Here is a 21,039-nt window from a genome sequence, read left to right on the forward strand (position 1 = left end):
GGAAATGAAAATACTCAATTAGAAAAGAGTCCACGTTCAGAGACACTGAACTTACCCATTTTTCAAAGAGAGATGGCAAGTGGGACTGATCTCATTCATGGAATTAGAACATTGAACAGTGCAGCATAGTACAGGCCCTTCGGCCCACAATGTTGTGCCGACCCTTAAACCCTGCCTCCCGTATAACCCCCACCTTAAATTCCTCCATATACCTGTCTTAGTAGTCTCTTAAACTTCACTAGTGTATCTGCCTCCACCACTGACTCGGGCAGTGCATTCCACGCACCAACCACTCTCTGAGTAAAAAACTTTCCTCTAATATCCCCCTTGAACTTCCCATCGCTTACCTTAAAGCCATGTCCCCTTGTATTAGGCAGTGGTGCCCTGAGGAAGAGGCGCTGGCTATCCACTCTATCTATTCCTCTTATTATCTTGTACACCTCTATCATGTCTCCTCTCATCCTCCTTCTCTCCAGAGAGTAAAGCCCTAGCTCCCTTAATCTCTGATCATAATCCATACTCTCCAAACCAGGCAGCATCCTGGTAAATCTCCTCTGTACCCTTTCCAATGCTTCCACATCCTTCCTATAGTGAGGTGACCTGAACTGGACACAGTACTCCAAGTGTGGCCTCACCGAGTTTTATAGAGCTGCATCATTACATTGTGACTCTTAAACTCTATCCCTTGACTTATGAAAGCTAACACCCCATAAGCTTTCTTAACTACCCTATCCGCCTGTGAGGCAACTTTCAGGGATCTGCGGACATGTACCCCCAGATCCCTCTGCTCCTCCACACTACCAAGTATTCTGTCATTTACTTTGTACTTTGCCTTGGAATTTGTCCTTCCAAAGTGTACCACCTCACACTTCTCTGGGTTGAACTCCATCTGCCACTTCTCAGCCCACTTCTGCATCCTATCAAAGTCTCTCTGCAATCTTCGACAATCCTCAACACTATCCCCAACACACCACCAACCTTTGTGTCATCTGCAAACTTGCCAACACACCCTTCTACCCCCCACATCCAAGTCGTTAATAAAAATCATGAAAAGTAGAGGTCCCAGAACCGATCCTGCATTGACCAAAAGTACCTCAAAATTGAGCCTTACCTTGACAGAATGTTTTCATTACACCATCTGTAGAGAATGCATATTCAGTCAGATTGGTATTTCAGTAGCCAGTGTCTGAAATACACTTAGTGGCCATTTATTAAGTATTCCTGCACAGACGCTCATTCATGCAAATATTTAATCAGCCGATCATGTGGCAGCAACTTGATGCATAAAAACATGCAGACATCGATAAAAGTTTCAGATGTTGTTCAGTCCAAATATCAGAATGGGGAAAGAAATGGTATCTTAAGTGACTTTGACTATGGAATGATTGTTGGTGCCAGATGGGATAGTTTGAGTGTCTCAAAATTTCTGATCTCCTGGGATTTTCACACAAAGTTTCAAGAGTTTACAGAGAATGGTGTGATCAATAGAGCAGCAATATCAATTATCAATTGAAATTTGAATCAAATATCAATTGAGCAGCATTTCTGTAGGGATAAACACCTAGTTAATGAGAGAGGTCAGAGAAGAATGGCCAGACTGTTTCAAGCTGACAGTAACTCAAATAACCACGTGTTACAACAGTGGTGTGTAGAAGAGCATCTCTGAATGCACAACACGTCCAACCTGAGTGGTTAGGGTACAGCAGCAGCAGACCACGAACATGCACTCAGTAGCCACTTTATTAGTTACAGGAGCTAACTCCCTAGAATTCCCTTAGAATTTTACTTCATTCTGTTGTAACCAGAGACTGGGCACTAAAACTAGTTCAGAACATAGACATGATGACCATTCACAAAATTGATCATTGATGCTCAATCTAAGAAAATATCCAGCCCAAAGCCGTACATTTGTGCCAAGAATTCTTCTGTGCTTTGATCTTATCATGCAGTAATCCAAACTTCTGTTGTAGAAACATAGAAAACCTACAGCACAGTACAGGCCCTTCAGCCCACGATGCTGTGTCAAACATGTCTTTAGAAATTACTAGGGTTACCCATAGCCCTCTATTTTTCTAAGCTCCATGTATCTATCCAGGAGTCTCTGAAAAGACCCTATCGTATCTGCCTCCACCACCGCTGCCGGCAGCCCATTCCACGCACTCACCACTCTCTGCGTTAAAAAAAACTTACCTCTGACATCTCCTCTGTACCTACTTCCAAGCACCTTAAAACTATGCCCGCTTGTGCTAGCCATTTCAGTTCTGGGAAAAAGCCTCTGACTATCCACATGATCAATGCCTCTCATTATCTTGTACACCTATCAGGTCACCTCTCATCCTTTGTCGCGCCAAGGAGAAAAGGCCAAGTTCACACAACCTATTCTCATAGTGCATGCTCCCCAATCCAGGCAACATCCTTGTAAATCTCCTCTGCACCTTTTCTATAGTTTCCACATCCTTCCTGTTGTGAGGAGACCAGAAGTGAACACAGTACTCCAAGTGGGGTCTGACCAGGCTCCTATATAGCTGTAACAATACCTCTCAGCTCTTAAACTCAATCCCATGGTTGATGAAGGCCAAAACACTGTACGCCTTCTTAACCACACAGTCAGCCTGCGCAGCAACTTTGAGTGTCCAATGGACTCGGACCCCAAGATCCCTCTGATCTTCCACACTGCCAAGAGTCTTACCATTAATACTATATTCTGCCATCATATTTGACCTACCAAAATGAGCCACCTCACACTTATCTGGGTTGAACTCCATCTGCCACTTCTCAGCCCAGTTTTGTATCCTATCAATGTCTCGCAGTTCAACTGTACTTGACATATTTTCCAATACAATGATGAAACATTTATAAAACTAATAAATGGAACATTGTACCATTTTATGGCATTGTTCACTAGAATATCTACATAGATCAGTTTTATCCCTAAATGCCATGTCAAAATAAGAATTTTACAAAGATGACCATAAAATTGGGCACTTTACTTTCAAATTTGTTGGGATCATCTATTGTATCCACTGCTCCTGATGCGGCCTGGTCTACATTGGTGAGAACCGCTGTAAACTGTGAGACAGCTTCGTCAAACACCTCCACTCCTTCCACCGAAAGCGGAATTTCCCAGTGGCCAACCTTTTTAATTCCTATTCCCATTCCTGTTCCGACATGCGACCATGGGCCACTATGAGGCTACTCCCAGGGTGAAGGAGCAACACAACATATTCCATCTGAGTGGCCTCCAACCTGATAGCATGAACATCAATGTCTTCTACTTTCAGCAATTACCCCCTCCCCTTCCCTCTTCTTCTAATTACCTCTTCTCACCTGCCTATGAACTCCCCCCGGTGCCCCTCCTCCTTTCCTCTCTCCTATGGTCCATTCTCCTCTCCTATCAGATTCCTTCTTCTCTCGCCCTTTACCTTTCCTGGCTTTATGTCACCTTCTAGCTTTCCTCCTTCCCTTCCCCCCAGTCCTGAAGAAGGGTCTCAGCCCAAAACTTTGCTTATTCATTTCCATAGATGCTGCCTGACCTGTGTTTTCTGTGTATTACTTCAGATTTCCAGCATCTCTTGTTTATGATCATAAAGTCAACATGCTTTGCAAAATATTTAATTCAATCTTTTTACACTTGCTGCCAGCATAGGAATGTCATTTTGAGTTCCCTTCAGTGCATTGGATACCGTTTCAAAATATACAGTACTATAGTATCAAAGTAGTGTGAGACAAGCAATACAGTTGAACTTTTATTTCAAATACAATGAGTAATGATATTTTCTGTTTCAGTATCTCTCCATATTCAATATATCACAGAATGAACTTTCTATTTCTGTAATACTCCAGTAACAAAACAAAGTCTTTGTGAATTAAGATTTGTTCAGTTAATTTCAATTAAACTTTAAAAAGAAAAATTGAAATTGAAGTTCCACACAAATGAATGGAAACTTAGCTGATGTGGAAAATTTCATAACTTAAGAGTTGAGTTTATAAGTTATGCCTTACACAAAAACTAGAAAAACATTTTTTTCTCTTGTTATTGTATGGATCACAAGACATTCATGAAATGTGAACAGCACTTTCATTGTCACAGAGGCAATATTTAACAAACAAAATAATTCTCATATAACATAAAATGCTCAGTAGTACCTTGTGGTATTTCAAATTTATTGCCACACACACAAAATAAGCAAAATAAATCACTGCAGCAATGATGGGTATTACTGTGAAAGAGCATCATTTACTTTGTGTCTTTAGAAGTTTAACTCATGGAACTTCTGCACACATAAAACAATCATGATTTCACCATCCACGTTGTTCTCCTGAAAGTAATTAATTTAAAATCACTTCCTTTAAAAAAAAATCTTCAATTCATGGAAGTTTGCTTGCTACGCAGTTTTAGTAAAAAGGATGAAATAAAATTTATAAGATTCACTACATTTTCAGTTCGAGATGAAAATTAACATCCGTATTTAAACTGCAACAGATAATTTCACACATACTAATTGGAAGACTATACTTAAAAGAAAAAAAATCAACACAGGATACAGTGTAAGGCACACTTTGGAAACAAGTATTCACTGCTTTCAATCTGCTTACCCTTTTTTGGGGGATAGTTTCTTAATTGCCCGCAATTTTTAAAGAAATGTACGTAAAGGAACTTCATATGACAAATTTTTCCTGAATAGTCTTCTTCTTAAAAAGATCATATGCAATAGGTTAAGCCAAAGGATCACTCTGGCATATTTTGTTGCAATAGTTCCATAGGCTGATCAACAGTCCAGCATTTCAGCCTTTCTTGTCAACTGCATGAACAAGCCAAAAGAGCACTTCACTGTGCCAATTAGAAATAGTTTTTTGTTCTGAGGCTGCAATCATTAAAGTAATATCTTTTCAAATATAGGTGTTAAAATAATACAAGATCCTCGCCAAAAAGTAATTGTCAAAAGGCTTCAGATAAGATATAAAATGTAGTTGAAGATAAAAATTCACTCATTGTCCTGTAATTTTAAAGTCCTTTCTGCTAACATGCCAATGTGTAAAGCAATCTTACATTATATCATACAGACACACAATATTTAATAACAGCAGCTGAGAGATTTACTGCATTTTACAATTTAATATGAAACCATCATGGTTAAATAACATTGGTCACAGCTACGGATGTGATTGCTTATTACTTAAAACCATGTTGCTGCAGTCCAGTTGCACAGGACCTAAGGTGCTGGTGATGCTGTCTCAGTGTAGCCTCTTGCAGCTTTCCACAGCGGCTTGTAATAGATCCATCCATCACCCTGCCAAATATAGGGCAAAGAAAAAATATTCAGATTTATAAACTGTAAAAAATGATAAACCGCTGAACATTGTTGCAGCGGAATGGTTCATTTGCCTTCTAAGGGAAAAATGGGCATTTTTTTCCCTTAGAAGGCAAATTAACCATAAAAGAACTATTAAAAGGTAATTAACTGTAAGGGGCTGCCTTTATAATTGAGTTAAAAAGAACTCTGGCCCAGGCAGCCTGCAATAATCAAAACAAAGAAAAATAGATAATTCAATCACAGAGTCTTGAAAAGTACAGGACAGTAACATGCCCTTTGTCTCATCTAGTCCATGCCAACCATTTAAACCGCTTACTCCCATCAACCTGCACCGGGACCATAGGCCTCCATACCCCTACAACCCTCTGAGTTTGTTCTGCCATTTAGTTGGACAAAAGGATGGTCAGACACAGGGACAGAATACAAATGGCTCTCATTCTAGATGACTGACTCAAATCTCTTTGATTTTTGCATACTCTATTCAATGCTCATGAAATCAAATTCAGAAAAAAAATGTGTTGCACGGATGAACCTGGGTTTCCATTTGTCTTTCATTCCCCATTCCAGTCACACTGTGAACTCTGCCTTTGTCCTCTTACTCTATTCCAATAAAGCTCAAGGTTCGGTTTTATTGGACAACTCTCAGAAATTCACAATGAATTCAGCAACTTAAAACAACTAGTATTTCTAGTTGTATCAGAATTGGACAGTTCTAATGAAAGGTTGCCAGACGGAAACTGCCTTCCTCTGACCTGCTGACCATTTTCACCAAATTCAATTGCTGATTTCCGGCATCCAGTTTATTATTTAAATTTATAAAATAATGTTTATTTTAGATGCAGTATCATACAAAAGTCCTAGTAACATTTATATAGCTAGGGTGCCTAAGACTTTTGCACAGGGAGTTTGTAAATCTGTCAGGAGCCAAGGATGTTGGGAATGGAGAGTGGAACACCATGGGAGGGGTGTGGGACAGATGGCAGAAAAGGAATGCCAAGGATGGGGGTTGGCATGGGTGCAGGCACTCCTAGTCCTAAGACATTAGGCAAGGTCATTTGATTCCAAACAATTGGTTTACTGATCATTACAGAACGTGTTTCTGGTCCCCCCCACCCTTTTCCCCAACCATGATTCCCCTCTCCCTGCCCGCTTCCCACTCTCAGTCAACAGCCTGCTGTAATTGTGCAAATGTTACCTCTTGATGGAAATACTTTGTCTTCCACGGTGTCTCGGTCTCTGCACGGTGGCGGGCTTCTGACCTCTGACGTTCCTCTAGTAAGCTCTTGTGTTCAGTTGCCTTTGCTATGTTTTTTACCCTCAAAGCTTCAGTCACGTGTTGCCACAAGCGCCTATTAAACACAGAAATTACATTGTTAAATACATGACACCGAACTTTTAAAAACAATCAATTGTAGGATATAGTCACGGCTTGGAAGGTGCCCATTTATTTCCCACCTTGATTTGCACTTGAAGGCATTCATGAATTATCTTTATTAATTCACATTCATCACCCAATACCAAAGGGTAAAGAATTCTAACCCAACAATAATGAAAGAATCAACAGATTATTAAATATTCAACAAAATATTTGGTATGGATGATGCACAGAACTTATCAACCCAAGAAAAACACGACTAAATTCAGTTAACTTTGAGCACATTCCTTCCAAAGACATTGCCAACATATTTTTGAACATCCTGAAGGGCTTGCAGCTAATGAGGTACTTTTTAAATTGTATTAACTGTTGCGGGAAGAAAAAATGAGCAATCAGTTTGTACACATCATGTTCTGAAAACAACACACATTGTGTCCAAAAATGTTTTAGTTATAATGATTGGATGGACACTGGGGATATCTTACCAACTCTTCTTAAAACAGATTCACAAGGTTTATAAAACCCCAGACAGGAACAATTTAAATTCTCCTTACTTAGCACATCACCAGAATGTCAACTTTCAGTCTTGTCTCAGCTCAAGACTGAACTTATTGCAGAACTTGAAGAAGGTAGGCTGCTAGGGCAAAATGATAATTGATGCTGGGAGTGGTGTTGAGAGACAACGGGCTTTGGAGAAAGAGAAAGAGGCTTGTGAATTGTTGGGCAAGGACAAAGAACTGATGATTTCCATCACAGATGGAAAGGAATGCTGTCACCAATTAAGTTGAAGTGTATGGGTGTTATTTCTGGGGTTCTCCCTCAATCAATGTCACATAAATAGTTTAATCAGCATTAGCATTGTTTGGGGTACAAATTAGAAGTTACAGTTCCTCTGTAGTAACTAGGACATCTGCTACATGGAAAAATGTTTTGGCACCTGCAGAGGGTGCATTGAAGATATACCAGGATTAGTTAGGAGGGAAAAAAAAGCAATAAATTTCTTCCTTGTGCACAAAAGAGACCATTTAGGTGCTCTGATAGGTACATGGATGGTACGGGTATGGAGGGCCATGGTCCTGGTACAGGTTGATAAACTCCTACACCCATGAGTTTAAATGGTTTGACATGGACTAGATGAGCCAAAGGGCCTGTTTCTGTGCTGTACTTTTCTATGATACTATGACTCGATGAAATTATTTGCCCCTATAAAGTGGGAAGTACCTACAATGGAAAAGACAATAACCAAGCGTCATAAAAACTGATAATACAAGGATTAGGAAAATCCCGTGGAAAAAGGAGGGGTTTCAGAAAATTTCTCTTCATCCAACAGGAAATGGAGGTCCAAGTCTTACTGCACACCAAAATAAGGTAAATATATTTATAAAAAAATACCCAAGAGCTGTGGAGCTGTAAGTTATGAGGTGATAACTGACAGCTGCAGAAAATACAGAGCCTATAAAAAGTAGTCACCACCCTGAAAGCTTTCATGTTTTATTGCTTTACAACATTGAATCACAGTCAATTTAATTTGGCTTAATTTGACACTGATCAGCAGACAAAAAGACTCTTTTGTGTCAAAGTGAAAACAGATCGCTACAAAGTGATCTAAATTAATTACAAATATAAAACACAAACTAATTGATTGCATACGTAGTCACCCTCCCTTCCCCTTTAATATGACACACCAAATCACTGGTACAGCCAATTGGTTTTAGAAGTCACATAATTAGTTAAATGGAGATCTGTTTTTGGAGAGCTGTGTGCAGTCAAGGTGTTTCAATTGATTGTAGTAAAAATGAACCTGTATCTGGAGGGTCCAATTGCTGGTGAGTCAGTGTCCTGGCAAAAACTACACCATGAAGACAAAAGAACACTCCAAGCAACTCCACAAAAGGTTTATTGAAAAGCACGAGTCAAGAGATGGATACAAGAAAATTTTCAAAAGAATAAATATCCCTTGGAGTACAGTTAAGTAAATCATCAGGAAATGGAAAGAATATGGCACAGCTGTAAATCTGCCTAGAGCAGGCCATCCTCAAAAACTGAGTGACCGTGCAAGAAGGGGACTAGTGAGGGAGGCCACTAAGAGACCTATGACAGCTCTGGAGGAGTTACAAGCTTCAGTGGCTGAGATGGGAGAGACTGTGCATACAACAACTATTGCCCAGGTGCTTCACCAGTCGCAGCTTTATGGGAGAGTGGCAAAGAGAAAGCCATTGTTGAAACTCACAGGCAATCTCGGCCAGAGTTTGCCAGAAGGCATGAGGGAGTCTCTGAAGCCAGTTGGAAGAAGGTTCTATGGTCTGATGAAAATAAAATTCAGCTTTTTGACCATCAGATTAAATGTCATGTTTGGTGTAAGCCAAACACCACAAACCATTCCTACTGCGAAGCATGGTGGTGGCTGCATCATACTATGGGGATGCTTCACTGCAGCAGGCCCTGCAAGGCTTGCGAAGGTAGAGGGTAAAATGAATGCAGCAAAATCCTGGAGGAGAACTCCAGGAGCAGTCTTCAAGAGAACCGTAATTTGGGAGATTTGTTTTCCAGCAAGACAATGACCCCAAGCATAAAACCAAAGCTACACAGGAATGGCTTAAAGAGAACAAAGTTAAGTCCTGGAGTGGCCATGTCAGAAATTTCAATCCCAATGAGAATTTGTGGCTGTTCACTCATGATCCCCATGCAATTTGACAGAGCCTGAGCAGTTTTGTAAAGAAGAACGGGGAAAAATTGCAGTGTCCAGATGTGTAAAGCTGATACAGACCGATCCATACAGACTCAAGGTTGTTAATTGCTGCCAGTACTAAATACTGACTTGAAGGGGTTGAGTAATTAAACAATCAATCATTTTGTCTTTAATAATTACAATAAATTAGACCACTTTATAAAAATTTGTTTTCACTTTGACAGGAAAGAGACTTCTCCATTGATCAGTGCCAAAAGAGCCAAATTAAACCCACTGTGATTCAATGTTGTAAAACAATAAAACAGGAAGACTTCTGGCGGGGGTGGTGAATACTTTTTATTGGCACTGTAATAGTTGTACAATACTGTAGTTCTATGAATGCAACGATAAAGTATTGCAATTTCTGTAACATGCCTTGGAAAGGACATGAAAAATGCTACAGAAATTAACATTTCTCCGTTTGTCTATTCTAACACAACTACCTTCAGCAAGACTACAGCTATGAATTCCTTGACATCATGAATAAAATGATTCAAATGGTTTAATTTAATATAAATCAATGTATACGGTATACAATCTGAAATTCTTACTCTTTGCAGACATCCTTGAAAGAAGAAACCCCACAGATTGAATAATAGAAACATCAGCACCCTGAAGCCCACTCCCCCTCCCCATTGCACAAGCAGCAGATGCACTGACCCTGATCTATCAAGAGATCTCTGCTTTCTGCTTGCAGTACAAGTTTTGTCCCACTTCTGAAAAGGAGGCCAGAAGCATTTTCTGGCACCCAAAAAGGGGAACAATGCAATTTATTGATTTTGGCAAAAATCCTTAGCTATTTAATCAACTACATCTCCAGATGTGAACAATCACATTTTTTCTAAAATCAGCAGTTTTTAAGTATGGGTGGAGATATGTCTCTAGCAAATGAGGTGCAAGGCTCTCCTTCTCTCTGATAGCCTGCAGGTCGTTGTTGGGCAACTGTAGCATCTGCTGAGCCACCCTCCCCCCACCACAATAAGCATCAAGTGAAGTCATGGGAGCAGGTACTGGATGACCATTTGAGCAGCTGGGTCATATCACAAGTCCTGGTTATGTGGCCACTGACACCAGGCAGACAATCTCTGAAGATTATACATAATGGCTGGGGTCACCTGTCCTGTAAAGACACTATCCAGAAGAATACCAAGCAAACCACTTCTGTAGAAAGATATGCCAAGAACAATCATGGTCAACCATGTCTTATGACACGGCACATAATGATAATGGATTTAGAAGTACAATTAACTGATACCATTGTTAATGATGAGGTCTCAATGCTTTGAGTATATATATTGGTTAAATGGAAAGATAAAAAGCAGAGTGAAACTCTATAGATATCGGACAAAATGATATCAGGCCCAGTTAGTCTGATCTCAGTGGCTGGGAAGATATTGGAGTCGATGTTAAAGAAGTAGTTTCAGAATACTTGGGGCACATGATAAATTAGGCTGGTTAGCATGGTTTCCTCAAGGGAAAACCTTGCTTGACAAATCTGTTGGAATTCTTTGAAGAAATAACAAGCAGGATAGACAAAGGAGAATCAGTGCATGTTGTGTACTTGGATTTTCAAAAGGCCTTTGACAAGGTGCCACACATGTGACTGATTAACAAGCTATGAGCCCATGGTATTACAGGAAAGAAAGTACAATGGTTGGAGCTTGGATTGACTGGCAGGATGCAAAGAGTGCGAATACACTAGAGGTATTCCTCACAAGTCAGATTTGGAACCGCTTCTTTTCATGTTACATGCAAGTAATTTTGATGACAGAATTGATGGCTTTGTGGAAAAATTTGCAGATGATACAAAGATAGGTGGAGAGGAAGTAGAGAGGCTTCAGAAGGACTTAGAAAGATTAGGACAACAGGGAAAGAACTTGCAGATGGAAGACGATGTTGGAAAGTGTATGGTTATGCAATTTGGTAGAACAAATAAAAGTGTAGAGTATTTATTAAATGGAGAGAAAGTTCAAAAATTGGAGGTGCAAAGGGACTTGGGAGTCCTTGTGTGGGATTCCTTAAAGGTTAATTTGCAGGTGAGTTGGTAGTGAGGAAGGCACGTGCAATGTTAGCATTCATTTCAAGAGGAATAGAGTAAAAAAGCAAGGATGTAATGTTGAGGCTCTATAAGGCACTGGTGAGGCCTCACTTGGAGTATTGTGAGCAGTTTTGGATCCCTTATCGAAGGAAGGATATGCTGACATTGGAGAGGATTCAAAGGATGTTCACAAAAATGTTTCCCAGATTGAGAGGCTTTATCACATGAGGAGCATTTGATGGTTCTGGGTCTGTACTCACTTGAATTCAGAAGTATGAGGGGGAGAACTTATTGAAACCTATTGAAAGTTGAAAGGCTTAACAGAGCGGCTGTTTCCTATGGTGGGAGAGTCTGAGAGCAGAGCACACCACACAGCCTCAGAATAGAGGGACGTCTATTTAGAACAGAGATGAGGAGGAATTTCTTCAGCCAGAGCAGTGAATCTGTTGAATTCATTGCCACAGGCAGCTGTGGAGGCCAAGTCATTGGGTATCTTTAAGACAGACGTTGATGGATTCTTGATTAGTCAGGCCATGAAAAGATATGGCAAGAAGGCAGGAGATGGGGCTGAAAGATAAATAGATCAGCTATGATGAAATGGGGGAGCAGACTCAAAGGGGAAAATGGTCTAATTCTGCTCCTGTATCTTAAGGTCTATATATTAAAATGTCTGGTTTCATTTCCGTGGAAACAAAAAAAAATATTATTCTAAAGTGGAATAATCATTGTAGGCCAGACAATAGACTTCATGTGGCAATCAACATTTTTCACAGAAAACTGTAGCAAAGCCAAATTAGTATCCAGCTATACCGGAAAGTCGGGGGAGGATATGGAGATGGAAAGTCTTGTAGATCTCCAATATTTCACCATTCCCAGTAATTACTTCTCATCATAACTGTTACACAAAAATGTAAAACAGTCCTGAAAAGTTCAAGGCAACTTAAGATGACTCCGTTTTGTATTAAATGGTGATAGATGTACAGTCATTATCATTATGTGCTGTGTCGTATGACATAGGCGTTTATAGTTTCTCTCTTGGCGATTTTTTTTTCTACACAAGTGGTTTGCCATTGCCTTCTTCTGGGCAGTGTCTTTACAAGATGCGTGACACCAGCCATTATCAATACCCTTCAGAGATTGTCTGCCTGGTGTCAGTGGTTGAATAACCAGGACTTGTTAAATGCACCAGCTGCTCCCATGGCTTCATGTGACTCTGTTCAGGGGTCTAAGCAGGCACTACACCTCGCCCAAGGGTGAAATGCAGGACAGCAGAAGGAAAGAATGCCTTACACCTCCTTTGGTAGGGACACATCTCCGCCCCTCCACCCAAGGTGTACAGTATGTAAACTTAAAACACGAAATGTATTTGCATGAAAGAGTGCAGGATGTTTTCTGCAATGATTGGCACTCGATTTGTGACTGATCAACAGTGTCCATTGGTAACATTATTGTTGTTTCAGAAATTACTGCTCAGAATGTATGAGATTAATTACTTTACCTGGATTCGAAAGGGCCTTGTTTCTTCATGGGTCGCACTCTCTTTTTGGTGACAGGAAGTTTCGTGACATCAATGGTTCTTGAGTCTCCATTGCTGTAAGTGAATTCAAGCACACCATTCCATTCACCCTGCACTCTGCATACAACAGTGTTTGTTGTATTGTGCTTCACTTCAGCCGTCACTCTGGAGGAGGAAGTTGGAAAGTACCATATCACATAATTTTGCCATAACACATATTCATATTTAAGCTAAAAAAAAAAATCAACTTCAGTTCTAGCTTTGCCCTGGGTGATGAATACAGCACAGTAGTTTAACAGGTGGAGCTTCTAGCTTTCAATTCCAGTGATCAAAATTCAGTCCTGATGCTCTCTGCGTGCAGCCTGCAGGTCTGCTCTGGGATTGTGAATGTCTTTCAGGTGCTCTGGTTTCCTAATGGACTGGTTGGGTGGAGTTATTCTCTGATCTTGGCAATTTGCTTGCAAATGTTTTGTCACCGTGCAAGGAGACATCATCATGCGCTGCTAACCGTGGTATGCCCTCTGAGTGCTTGGCCTTTACATACTGGACGTCATTATGGACAAAATTGTGATGTAGGGACAATTGTAACTCAAGTTATAATGATGATCAATCAGTTGATTGATAGGTATATAAAGGCCAAGCATTTGGAGGGCATATCACAATTAACAATGCACAGATAATGCCTCCTCACATGATGATGAAGTGTTTGCAAGTAAATTGCCAAGATTGGTGAACAATTCAACACAATCATCGATCACCCGAGCTGCACATTCTCTGAATTATTTCCACCGAGTGGATTGGCAAGATCCGGCCTCTTGGTGGACCAGATTTTGGAAATAAGTGACAGCAATTCCTTGACCTTCAGCATAGCCATGGACAAAGACTGGCACAGACGTAGGAAAGTATTTAATAAGGAGAAGTCTAATTACGATGTTAGGCCGGAACTTGGGAGCATATAATTGGAAACAGATGTCAGGGAAATGCGTAGTAGTAATGTGTAGGTTGTTTAAGAATCACTTGCATGGGGTTCTGGATCAGTTTGTCCCACTGATAACAGGGGAAGAATGGTAGGGGAAGGAACCATGGCTGACTAGAGAAGTGAACATCTAGTCAAGAGGAAGGAGGAAACATTCTTAAAGTTTAGGAAGCATAAAAATCAGGCAAATCTCAAGAGTTATAATGTGACCAGGAAGGAGCTAAAGATGTTCAAGTTCAGGCTTATTGTTATTTCATCCATATACATATATACCACTAAATCAAACAAGGTACACAACACAGTACATACGACTCACACACAACACGAAGTAATAGAACAAAAAATAAATTAACAAGTTAAAAAGTAAACAGTGTAACACTATTGGTGCTTCATACTGGGCAAGACCTGGGTGGCAGCAGGGAGTTCAGTAATCTCATGGGCCTCGGTGAAGACGCTATTCCCCATCTTAACAGTTCTTGTCCTAAAACTACGGTACCTTCCACCTGATTGTAGGGGTTCAAAGAGATTGTTGGACAGATGAGCGTGATCATTGACAATGCTAAGGGTCGAGCATATGTAGCTTTCCTGGAAAGTAACTCAGAGGGTTGGAAGGGACACTCTGATGGTCCTCTCCAACAATTCTCACAATCCTCTGTAGGGTCTTTTGGTTAGATGACTTGCAACTCCTGTACCAGATAGTGACGCAGCTTGTCAGGACACACTCAACAGTGATCCTGTAAAAATTGGTAATGTGGGGGGAGGGGCTCATTCGTCTCAACCTCCTCAGGAAGTAGAGATGCTGCTGTGCTTCCTTGACTAAGGAGGTGGTGTTGAGAGCTCGTCTGTTACGTGTGCTCCTAGAAGCCTGGCACTATCTATATATAGCTGTATACTTGCAGTGAGGAGTAATCAGCCCATGCACTTCTTCCACTGCTCTATCGCTCCAGGTCCCATCCCCTTTGCAAATTAGTTTAAACCCTCCTGAACCATGCTAACAAACCTACCTGCAAGGATATTGCTCCCCCTCAAGTTCAGGTGCAACCCATCCAATCTGTACAGGTCTCACCTTCCCCAGAAGAGATCTCAATGATCCAAGAATCTAAAACCCTGCTCCCTGCACCAACTCCTCAGCCACGCATTCAACTGCCATTTCCTCCAATTCTTACCATTACTATCACGTAGCACTGGCAACAATCCTGAGGGTGCCACCCCCAAGGTCCTGTTTTTCAGCCTTCTGCCTAGTTCCCGAAACTCACACTTCAGGACCTCATCCCTCTTCCTGCCTATGTCATTAGTACCAACATGTATCACGACTTCTGGCTGCTTTGTCTGGATAGTCCTGAGACTTATAGACCAGCAAGTTTTATGCCAGTGGTGGGCATTGGAGAGGATCCTTAGGGACAAGATTTATGAGCACTTGGAGAATCATAGTTTTATTCAGGATAGTGAGCATGGTTTTGCGAGGGACGGGTCATACCTCATGAGACTAATTGATCTCTTTCAAGAAAGTATCAAAACAAATTAATCAAGGCAGAGCAGTGAATGTGGATTTCCATGCAGCAATTGACAAGGTTCTCCTTGGTAGGCTCATCCACAATGCCATGAGGCACGGGATCTGTGGGAATTCGGCTGTGTGGATTCAGAATTGGCTTGCCCACGGTAGGCAAAGGGTGGTAACTAGATTGAACATATTCTGCCTGGAGGTTGGTCACCAGTGGTGTTTGACACGGTTATGTTCTGGTCCTTGTGATTTTTGTGATTTTTTTAAATGGCTTGGATGAGGAAGTGGAAGAAAAGGTTAGTAAGTAAGCAAATGTGTTGTGAATAGTGTCAAAGGTTGTAGATTAAACAGGATCTAAAAAGAAAACAGCTGGGCAGAGAAATAGCAGCTGGTGTTCAATATGGAAAAGAGTGAAGTGATGCTCTTTGCCTTCAAAATTGAAGGCAGAATGCAAGGTTAATGGAAGGAATCAGCAGTGTAGAGGAACATAATTCGGATCTACAGATCCCTCAAAGTTGTTGTACAATTAAATAGGATGAATATAAAGGCATATGGTGCATTGGCATTTATTAGATGGGGGAGTTGAGTTAAAAAGCTGCAAGGTAATGTTGTAACTCCCTAATATTCTGATTAGAACATACTTAGATTTCTGCATTCAATTCTGGTCGCCCGATTATAGGAAGGATGTGGAAGGTTTATAGAGGGTGCAGAGATATGCCTTAAAGGTTGCACAAGCTGGAGTTTTCCTCTTTGGAGTGTCAGATAGATGTGACTGAACAGAAGTGTATAAGATTATGAGAGACATGGGCAGCTAGCATACTATTGGATAGACACATAGAGATAAAAGAAATAGAAGGTTATGGGCTGTGAAGGGTTAGATTGATCGTGCAGTAGGTTTATATAGAATTGTACAACATGGGCTAAAGGGCCTGTACTATGCTGTACTGTTCTACGTTCTCAACTGGCAGAATTTTGCATACTGACTTGCATATTAGGTCGACAGTTCCGGTGCAACATCGTGTTCAACCTCAACCAACGGAAGGCCTCAAGAATCTGGGGCAAGGTGATGGGAATGTGGGACAAACAGCCTGTTTGTGTGATGCATGGCTCTGATTTTAATACAAAACAAATCAAAATACTGAGAGACAACAGTTAAATGTGCAACTGAACACCCTGAACTGCTGCTTCAGTTGTGGTTTGCCGTTTGTAACTCATGGTGTGAAAAACACAAATCTGAATGCAAATGGACATTAACTTTTAGCCTGAAAATTTATACAGACTGATTTTGCCTTCATTACCATCTCATTCACAACTTGTGCCCTGCTCTAGCTCATCAACCACTTTATCCTTTAACAAATCTTGTAGCAGTCTTTTTTTCCTCTCCCTTAGCCCAAAATCTTCTGGCTCCATTGCTTCACTTCCACTCTAACGCAACCCTCACACATCTACTTTCAGATTGCTTTCTCAATAATAGTTCAACATTACCTTTTCAAACACACTAGACCCCCACCTCAACATGTCCACTCTAGATTCAGCTGTGTGGAGAGGGGCAGCCTGCTACATGGGCAACAGCTTGCTCTCCATAATCAGACTGCTCTGACTGGCATACTGGCTGGAGTGTTATACAGACAGCTGGGACACAAGATCTACGGTCAACCCCAACCAATGCAGGGCCTCAAAATCATGTCTGACAACTCCAGCAACCAGCGTTGCAGATCTGGTCTGATCTTCAGGCTATTTTTCTGGAAAGAATCCACAATGTTCATACAGTACATCACTTTTAAAGAATATGAGCATTTTTTTAGTGTTTGCATTTGTAGTACAATTTTCCTTTACAGGATACAAAGTTCAAGTGTAAATGTAACCATTAAGAACGACTGATGCTGATAAGTAAGAATAACCGTACCTGTGAAGTTTTCCACCATAAAATGGTTTTGTGTGAAATGTTATAGCTGCAGAGTAACCAGTCTTTGCGCAGTTGACATTAACTTTCCCTCCCAGCTCTACCCAAGGAACGGTTAAAATAGAACGAGCATAAGCACAAGGAAGGGTGAAGGTGTACTCTTCTCCATGGTCCAAGAGACACAGAAGACCTAAATGATAAATGGACATTCATTAACAAACTGTAAGTCTGAATATGACCTGTTAAAATACAATACAACAGAAATTTCTGTTATTATTTAGGTCAGGCAGCATCTGTGGAAAAAGAACCAAAATTAGTGTTTCAGACTGACAATTTTTATTTGCTGGAACTAAAACAAATCCTAGAGTTGGGCAAGGCTAATTTTGATGGTATTATGCAGAAACTTGCAGGGATTGATTGCTGAGACTGTTAGCAGCTGAAGTGACATTTGACAATTGGAAGCCTTTGAAAAGTGACAGGCAGGGAGAGTTTAGGGGCAAAGTGTTCTTGTTGGAATGGAAGGCAAGGCTGGAAGAATTAGGAAATCCTGTCTGAGGAGGGATGTTGAGGCTCTAGTCAGGTGAAAGGATGAGACAGGTAGGATCAAGCAAATCCCTAAGGTGTACAAGGGATATAGGAACACACAAAAGAAAATTAGGGAAGCAAGAAGGGCACATTATGGCAAATAAGTTAAAGGCAAATCCCAATCTATATTAAAAGCAAGGGAAGAGAAGAGGTCTCCCCAAGGATTAGTGAGATCACTTATCTGCGGACCAGCTGCAAATGGGCCAGGTGCAGACACACCCAGCCCTGAGACATCAGGCAAGGTCATTTGATTCCAAGCAGTTGGTTTATTTATCATTCCAGCATGTCTCTCTGGTGCCTCCCACTCCCTCCTCTCTCCCTTCTCCTTTTCCCAACCATAATTCCCCTCTCCCTGTCCCCTTCCCAATCTCAGTCCACAATAGAGACCCATATCAGAATCAGGTTTATTCTCACTCACATCATGAAATGTGATTTTGCGCAGAAGTACAGTACATAAAATACTACAGTACTGTGCAAAAGTCTTAGGTAACTTAGCTATACATATGTGCTTAGGACTTTTGCACAGAACTGGACTGTACTGGCACCACAAAAGATGCTGGTGATCTTGAGGTGCAAAAGGTGGATAAATCTTTGGAGCTAGACAGTATATCCTATGATCCTGTGGGAAACAAAGAAATAGTTGCCCTTGGAGACAAGGTTAAGATATCAGGAGACTGTAATGCCGCGCTTTATTTAAGAAAATTTTAAAGTTAAACCATGGAACTAAAGGCTGATGAGCCCAGCATCAGTGGTGAGAAAGTTTCTAGCGGGATTCTGAGAAACGGAATCTAAAAGGAAAGGATTGAATAGGGATAGTCAGAATTTCTTTATGCATAGAAAATCAGTCCCTGTGAATTGGCTGAGGCTTTTGAAGTGGTAGCCAAGATGACTGAGGGCAGCAGAGTAGTAGATGTTGTCTATGTGGACTTTTGCAAGGCTTTAGGATCATAAGACATAAGACAAGAATTAGGCCATTTGGCCCACCATGGCTGATTTATTAATCCCTCTCAACCCCATTCGCCTGCCTTTACCCTGCAACCTTTCATACCTTTACTAATTAAGGAACTATCAACCTCTACTTTAAATATAACCAATGACTTCACACCACAGCTGGCTCCAGACATTCACCACCATCTGACTAAAAAAAATTCCTTCTCATCTCTGTTCTAAATGGACCTCCTTCTATTCTGAGGCTGTCCCCTCTGGTCCTGGACTCCTCCCCTATAGGAAGCATTCTCTCATCATCCACTCTGCCTTACAATACTCAATAGGTTTCAATGAGATCCTCACTCATTCTTATAAATTCCAGCCAGAAGTTCCTGATACATTAACCTTTAGTGAATCCTGCACGAGACTCACAATTTTCTCCCTGCTCAGAAAATAGTCTATGCCTTTATTCCTTTTACAAAGGTGCACCATCAGAAACTTCCCTACCCTTTATTCTTTGCCCATTCTCTTAATCTGTCTAAGTTTTTGAAGTTCTTCTCCATCCTCCTTGCTTCCTCAACAATACCGCCATCCCTCCCCCCGCCCCCCCCCCAACCTCTGTCCTACTTCTTAGGCTGGTCTGGAAGGCTAGGTCACATGGGATTCAGGGTGAACCAACCAACTGGACACAAATTTGGTTAGGTGTAGGGGTCAGTAGATAGTACTGGGATTACCTGTGATTACATGGATTGATGCTGGGTTCTCCGCTGTTTGATACATATATTAATGAGAATATTGGTGGCATGATTACTCACTTTATAGATGACATCAATATTAGTAGGGTGGTGGACAGTGGAGAAGGATGCCTAAGGTTACAACTGGATTTGAATCAACTGCAAAAATGGAGCAGGAATGACAAAAGCAATTTAATTTAATTAAGTGTTACATTTTAGGAATTTGAACAAGGGCAGGACATACATGCTGAATGACAAGAATTGTTGCAGAACAGAGAAGTCAAGGGGTACAAGCACATAGTTCCCTGAAAGTGGTGACACAGGCAAACAAGATAGTGAAGGTTCATTGTCTTCATAAGCCAGAACACAGGCTGGTGTTGGGACACAATGTTACAGCTGAATAGGAGCATTATTGAGACTATGCAGTGCTGACTGCCATACTATAAGCAAGGATGTGCTTAAGCTAAGGGGGTGCAGAAAAGATTTACAGGCATGTTGCTGGAACAGTTGTCACTGATAATAAAATAACTACAATAATTGAAACAACTGGGCCCAGAACACACACATTAAGACTTAAATATTCATTTATTTTACCTGTACACAAGGAGAACGGCATGGGTCCCTCTCACCCATACTGTTCTGAAGTCTGAACAGCAAACTGCTATTTTTATACAGAATTGGCTTATCCGTTGCAGATATTGATATCCGTAAACTGAATATGTTTGAATTCCTTACTCGCAAGATCAATCGCCATTCTCCAATTAAGAGTCAATTGAAGCTTCAAGAAGACAGCAATGATATTTTGAAGTTAGTGAAGACAACAGGGCCTCAGTTGTTGGGTATGCTTCTCATCGCTCTTATCTCGTCTGTCCCTGACACCCCTTAATGTGTAAAGGGAAGCTATGTTTTAGCAAGACCTTTCTGGAAAAGTCTCACTACTGAGGCCTCACTCATTCGACTTGAGTACACACTATATTGTCTGTAGTACACGGAGGTGTCTCTACCAGTCTTGATTGACTACAACTGTCCCAGGCTATCCTTGCCTTACCGTCACTTCCACAGAACTGAAGAGGTTGAATTATAGAAGAATCTGGCTAGGGTGGGGCCATTTTCCCTGCAGCAAAGGAGGTCAAGCAGTGAGCTTACTGAGGTTCAAAGTTACTTTGAACTTTGATTTCTAATGACATAATTGACCACTCCATACCATCTAATCAGTGTTTCTCTTGCAACCTTGATTTTACATTCACCATGTTTGATAGGGGTTTTAATTGTATCTATTCCATGGTCTTCATTTCTACTATTAACCCTTGTCTCAGTCTTTTTCCAAGGGCAATGGAGTCCAAAACTCACGGGCATAAGGTTAAGATGAGAGTGGAAAGATTTAAAGAGGGGACTTGATGAACAAGAAGGGGATGGTGTATGGAAGTTGCCAGAAGATCAA

The 21,039-nt window shown here is 41.0% G+C and overlaps 1 protein-coding gene across 2 annotated transcripts in view; it reads right to left on the reverse strand.

Annotated features, from left to right (window-relative positions):
* Positions 1-3,692: 3,692 nt before the first annotated feature.
* osbpl11 (oxysterol binding protein-like 11) overlaps positions 3,693-21,039 on the reverse strand; it is a 140,684-nt gene continuing 123,337 nt past the window's right edge. Inside the window, exons 11-14 of one of the 2 annotated variants that reach the window (XM_072262093.1) lie at positions 17,356-17,542; positions 12,955-13,137; positions 6,511-6,664; positions 3,693-5,291 (exon numbers count right to left, since the gene is read on the reverse strand). In XM_072262093.1, the coding sequence (XP_072118194.1) occupies positions 5,214-5,291; positions 6,511-6,664; positions 12,955-13,137; positions 17,356-17,542 (602 nt within the window). In that variant the 3' untranslated portion in view covers positions 3,693-5,213. The remainder of the gene's footprint in view (positions 5,292-6,510; positions 6,665-12,954; positions 13,138-17,355; positions 17,543-21,039) is intronic. The other variant, XM_072262094.1, reaches the window with a different exon arrangement.

This window comes from Mobula birostris, chromosome 6 (genome assembly GCF_030028105.1).
Source record: "Mobula birostris isolate sMobBir1 chromosome 6, sMobBir1.hap1, whole genome shotgun sequence".
In the NCBI taxonomy this organism is placed as follows: domain Eukaryota; kingdom Metazoa; phylum Chordata; class Chondrichthyes; order Myliobatiformes; family Myliobatidae; genus Mobula; species Mobula birostris.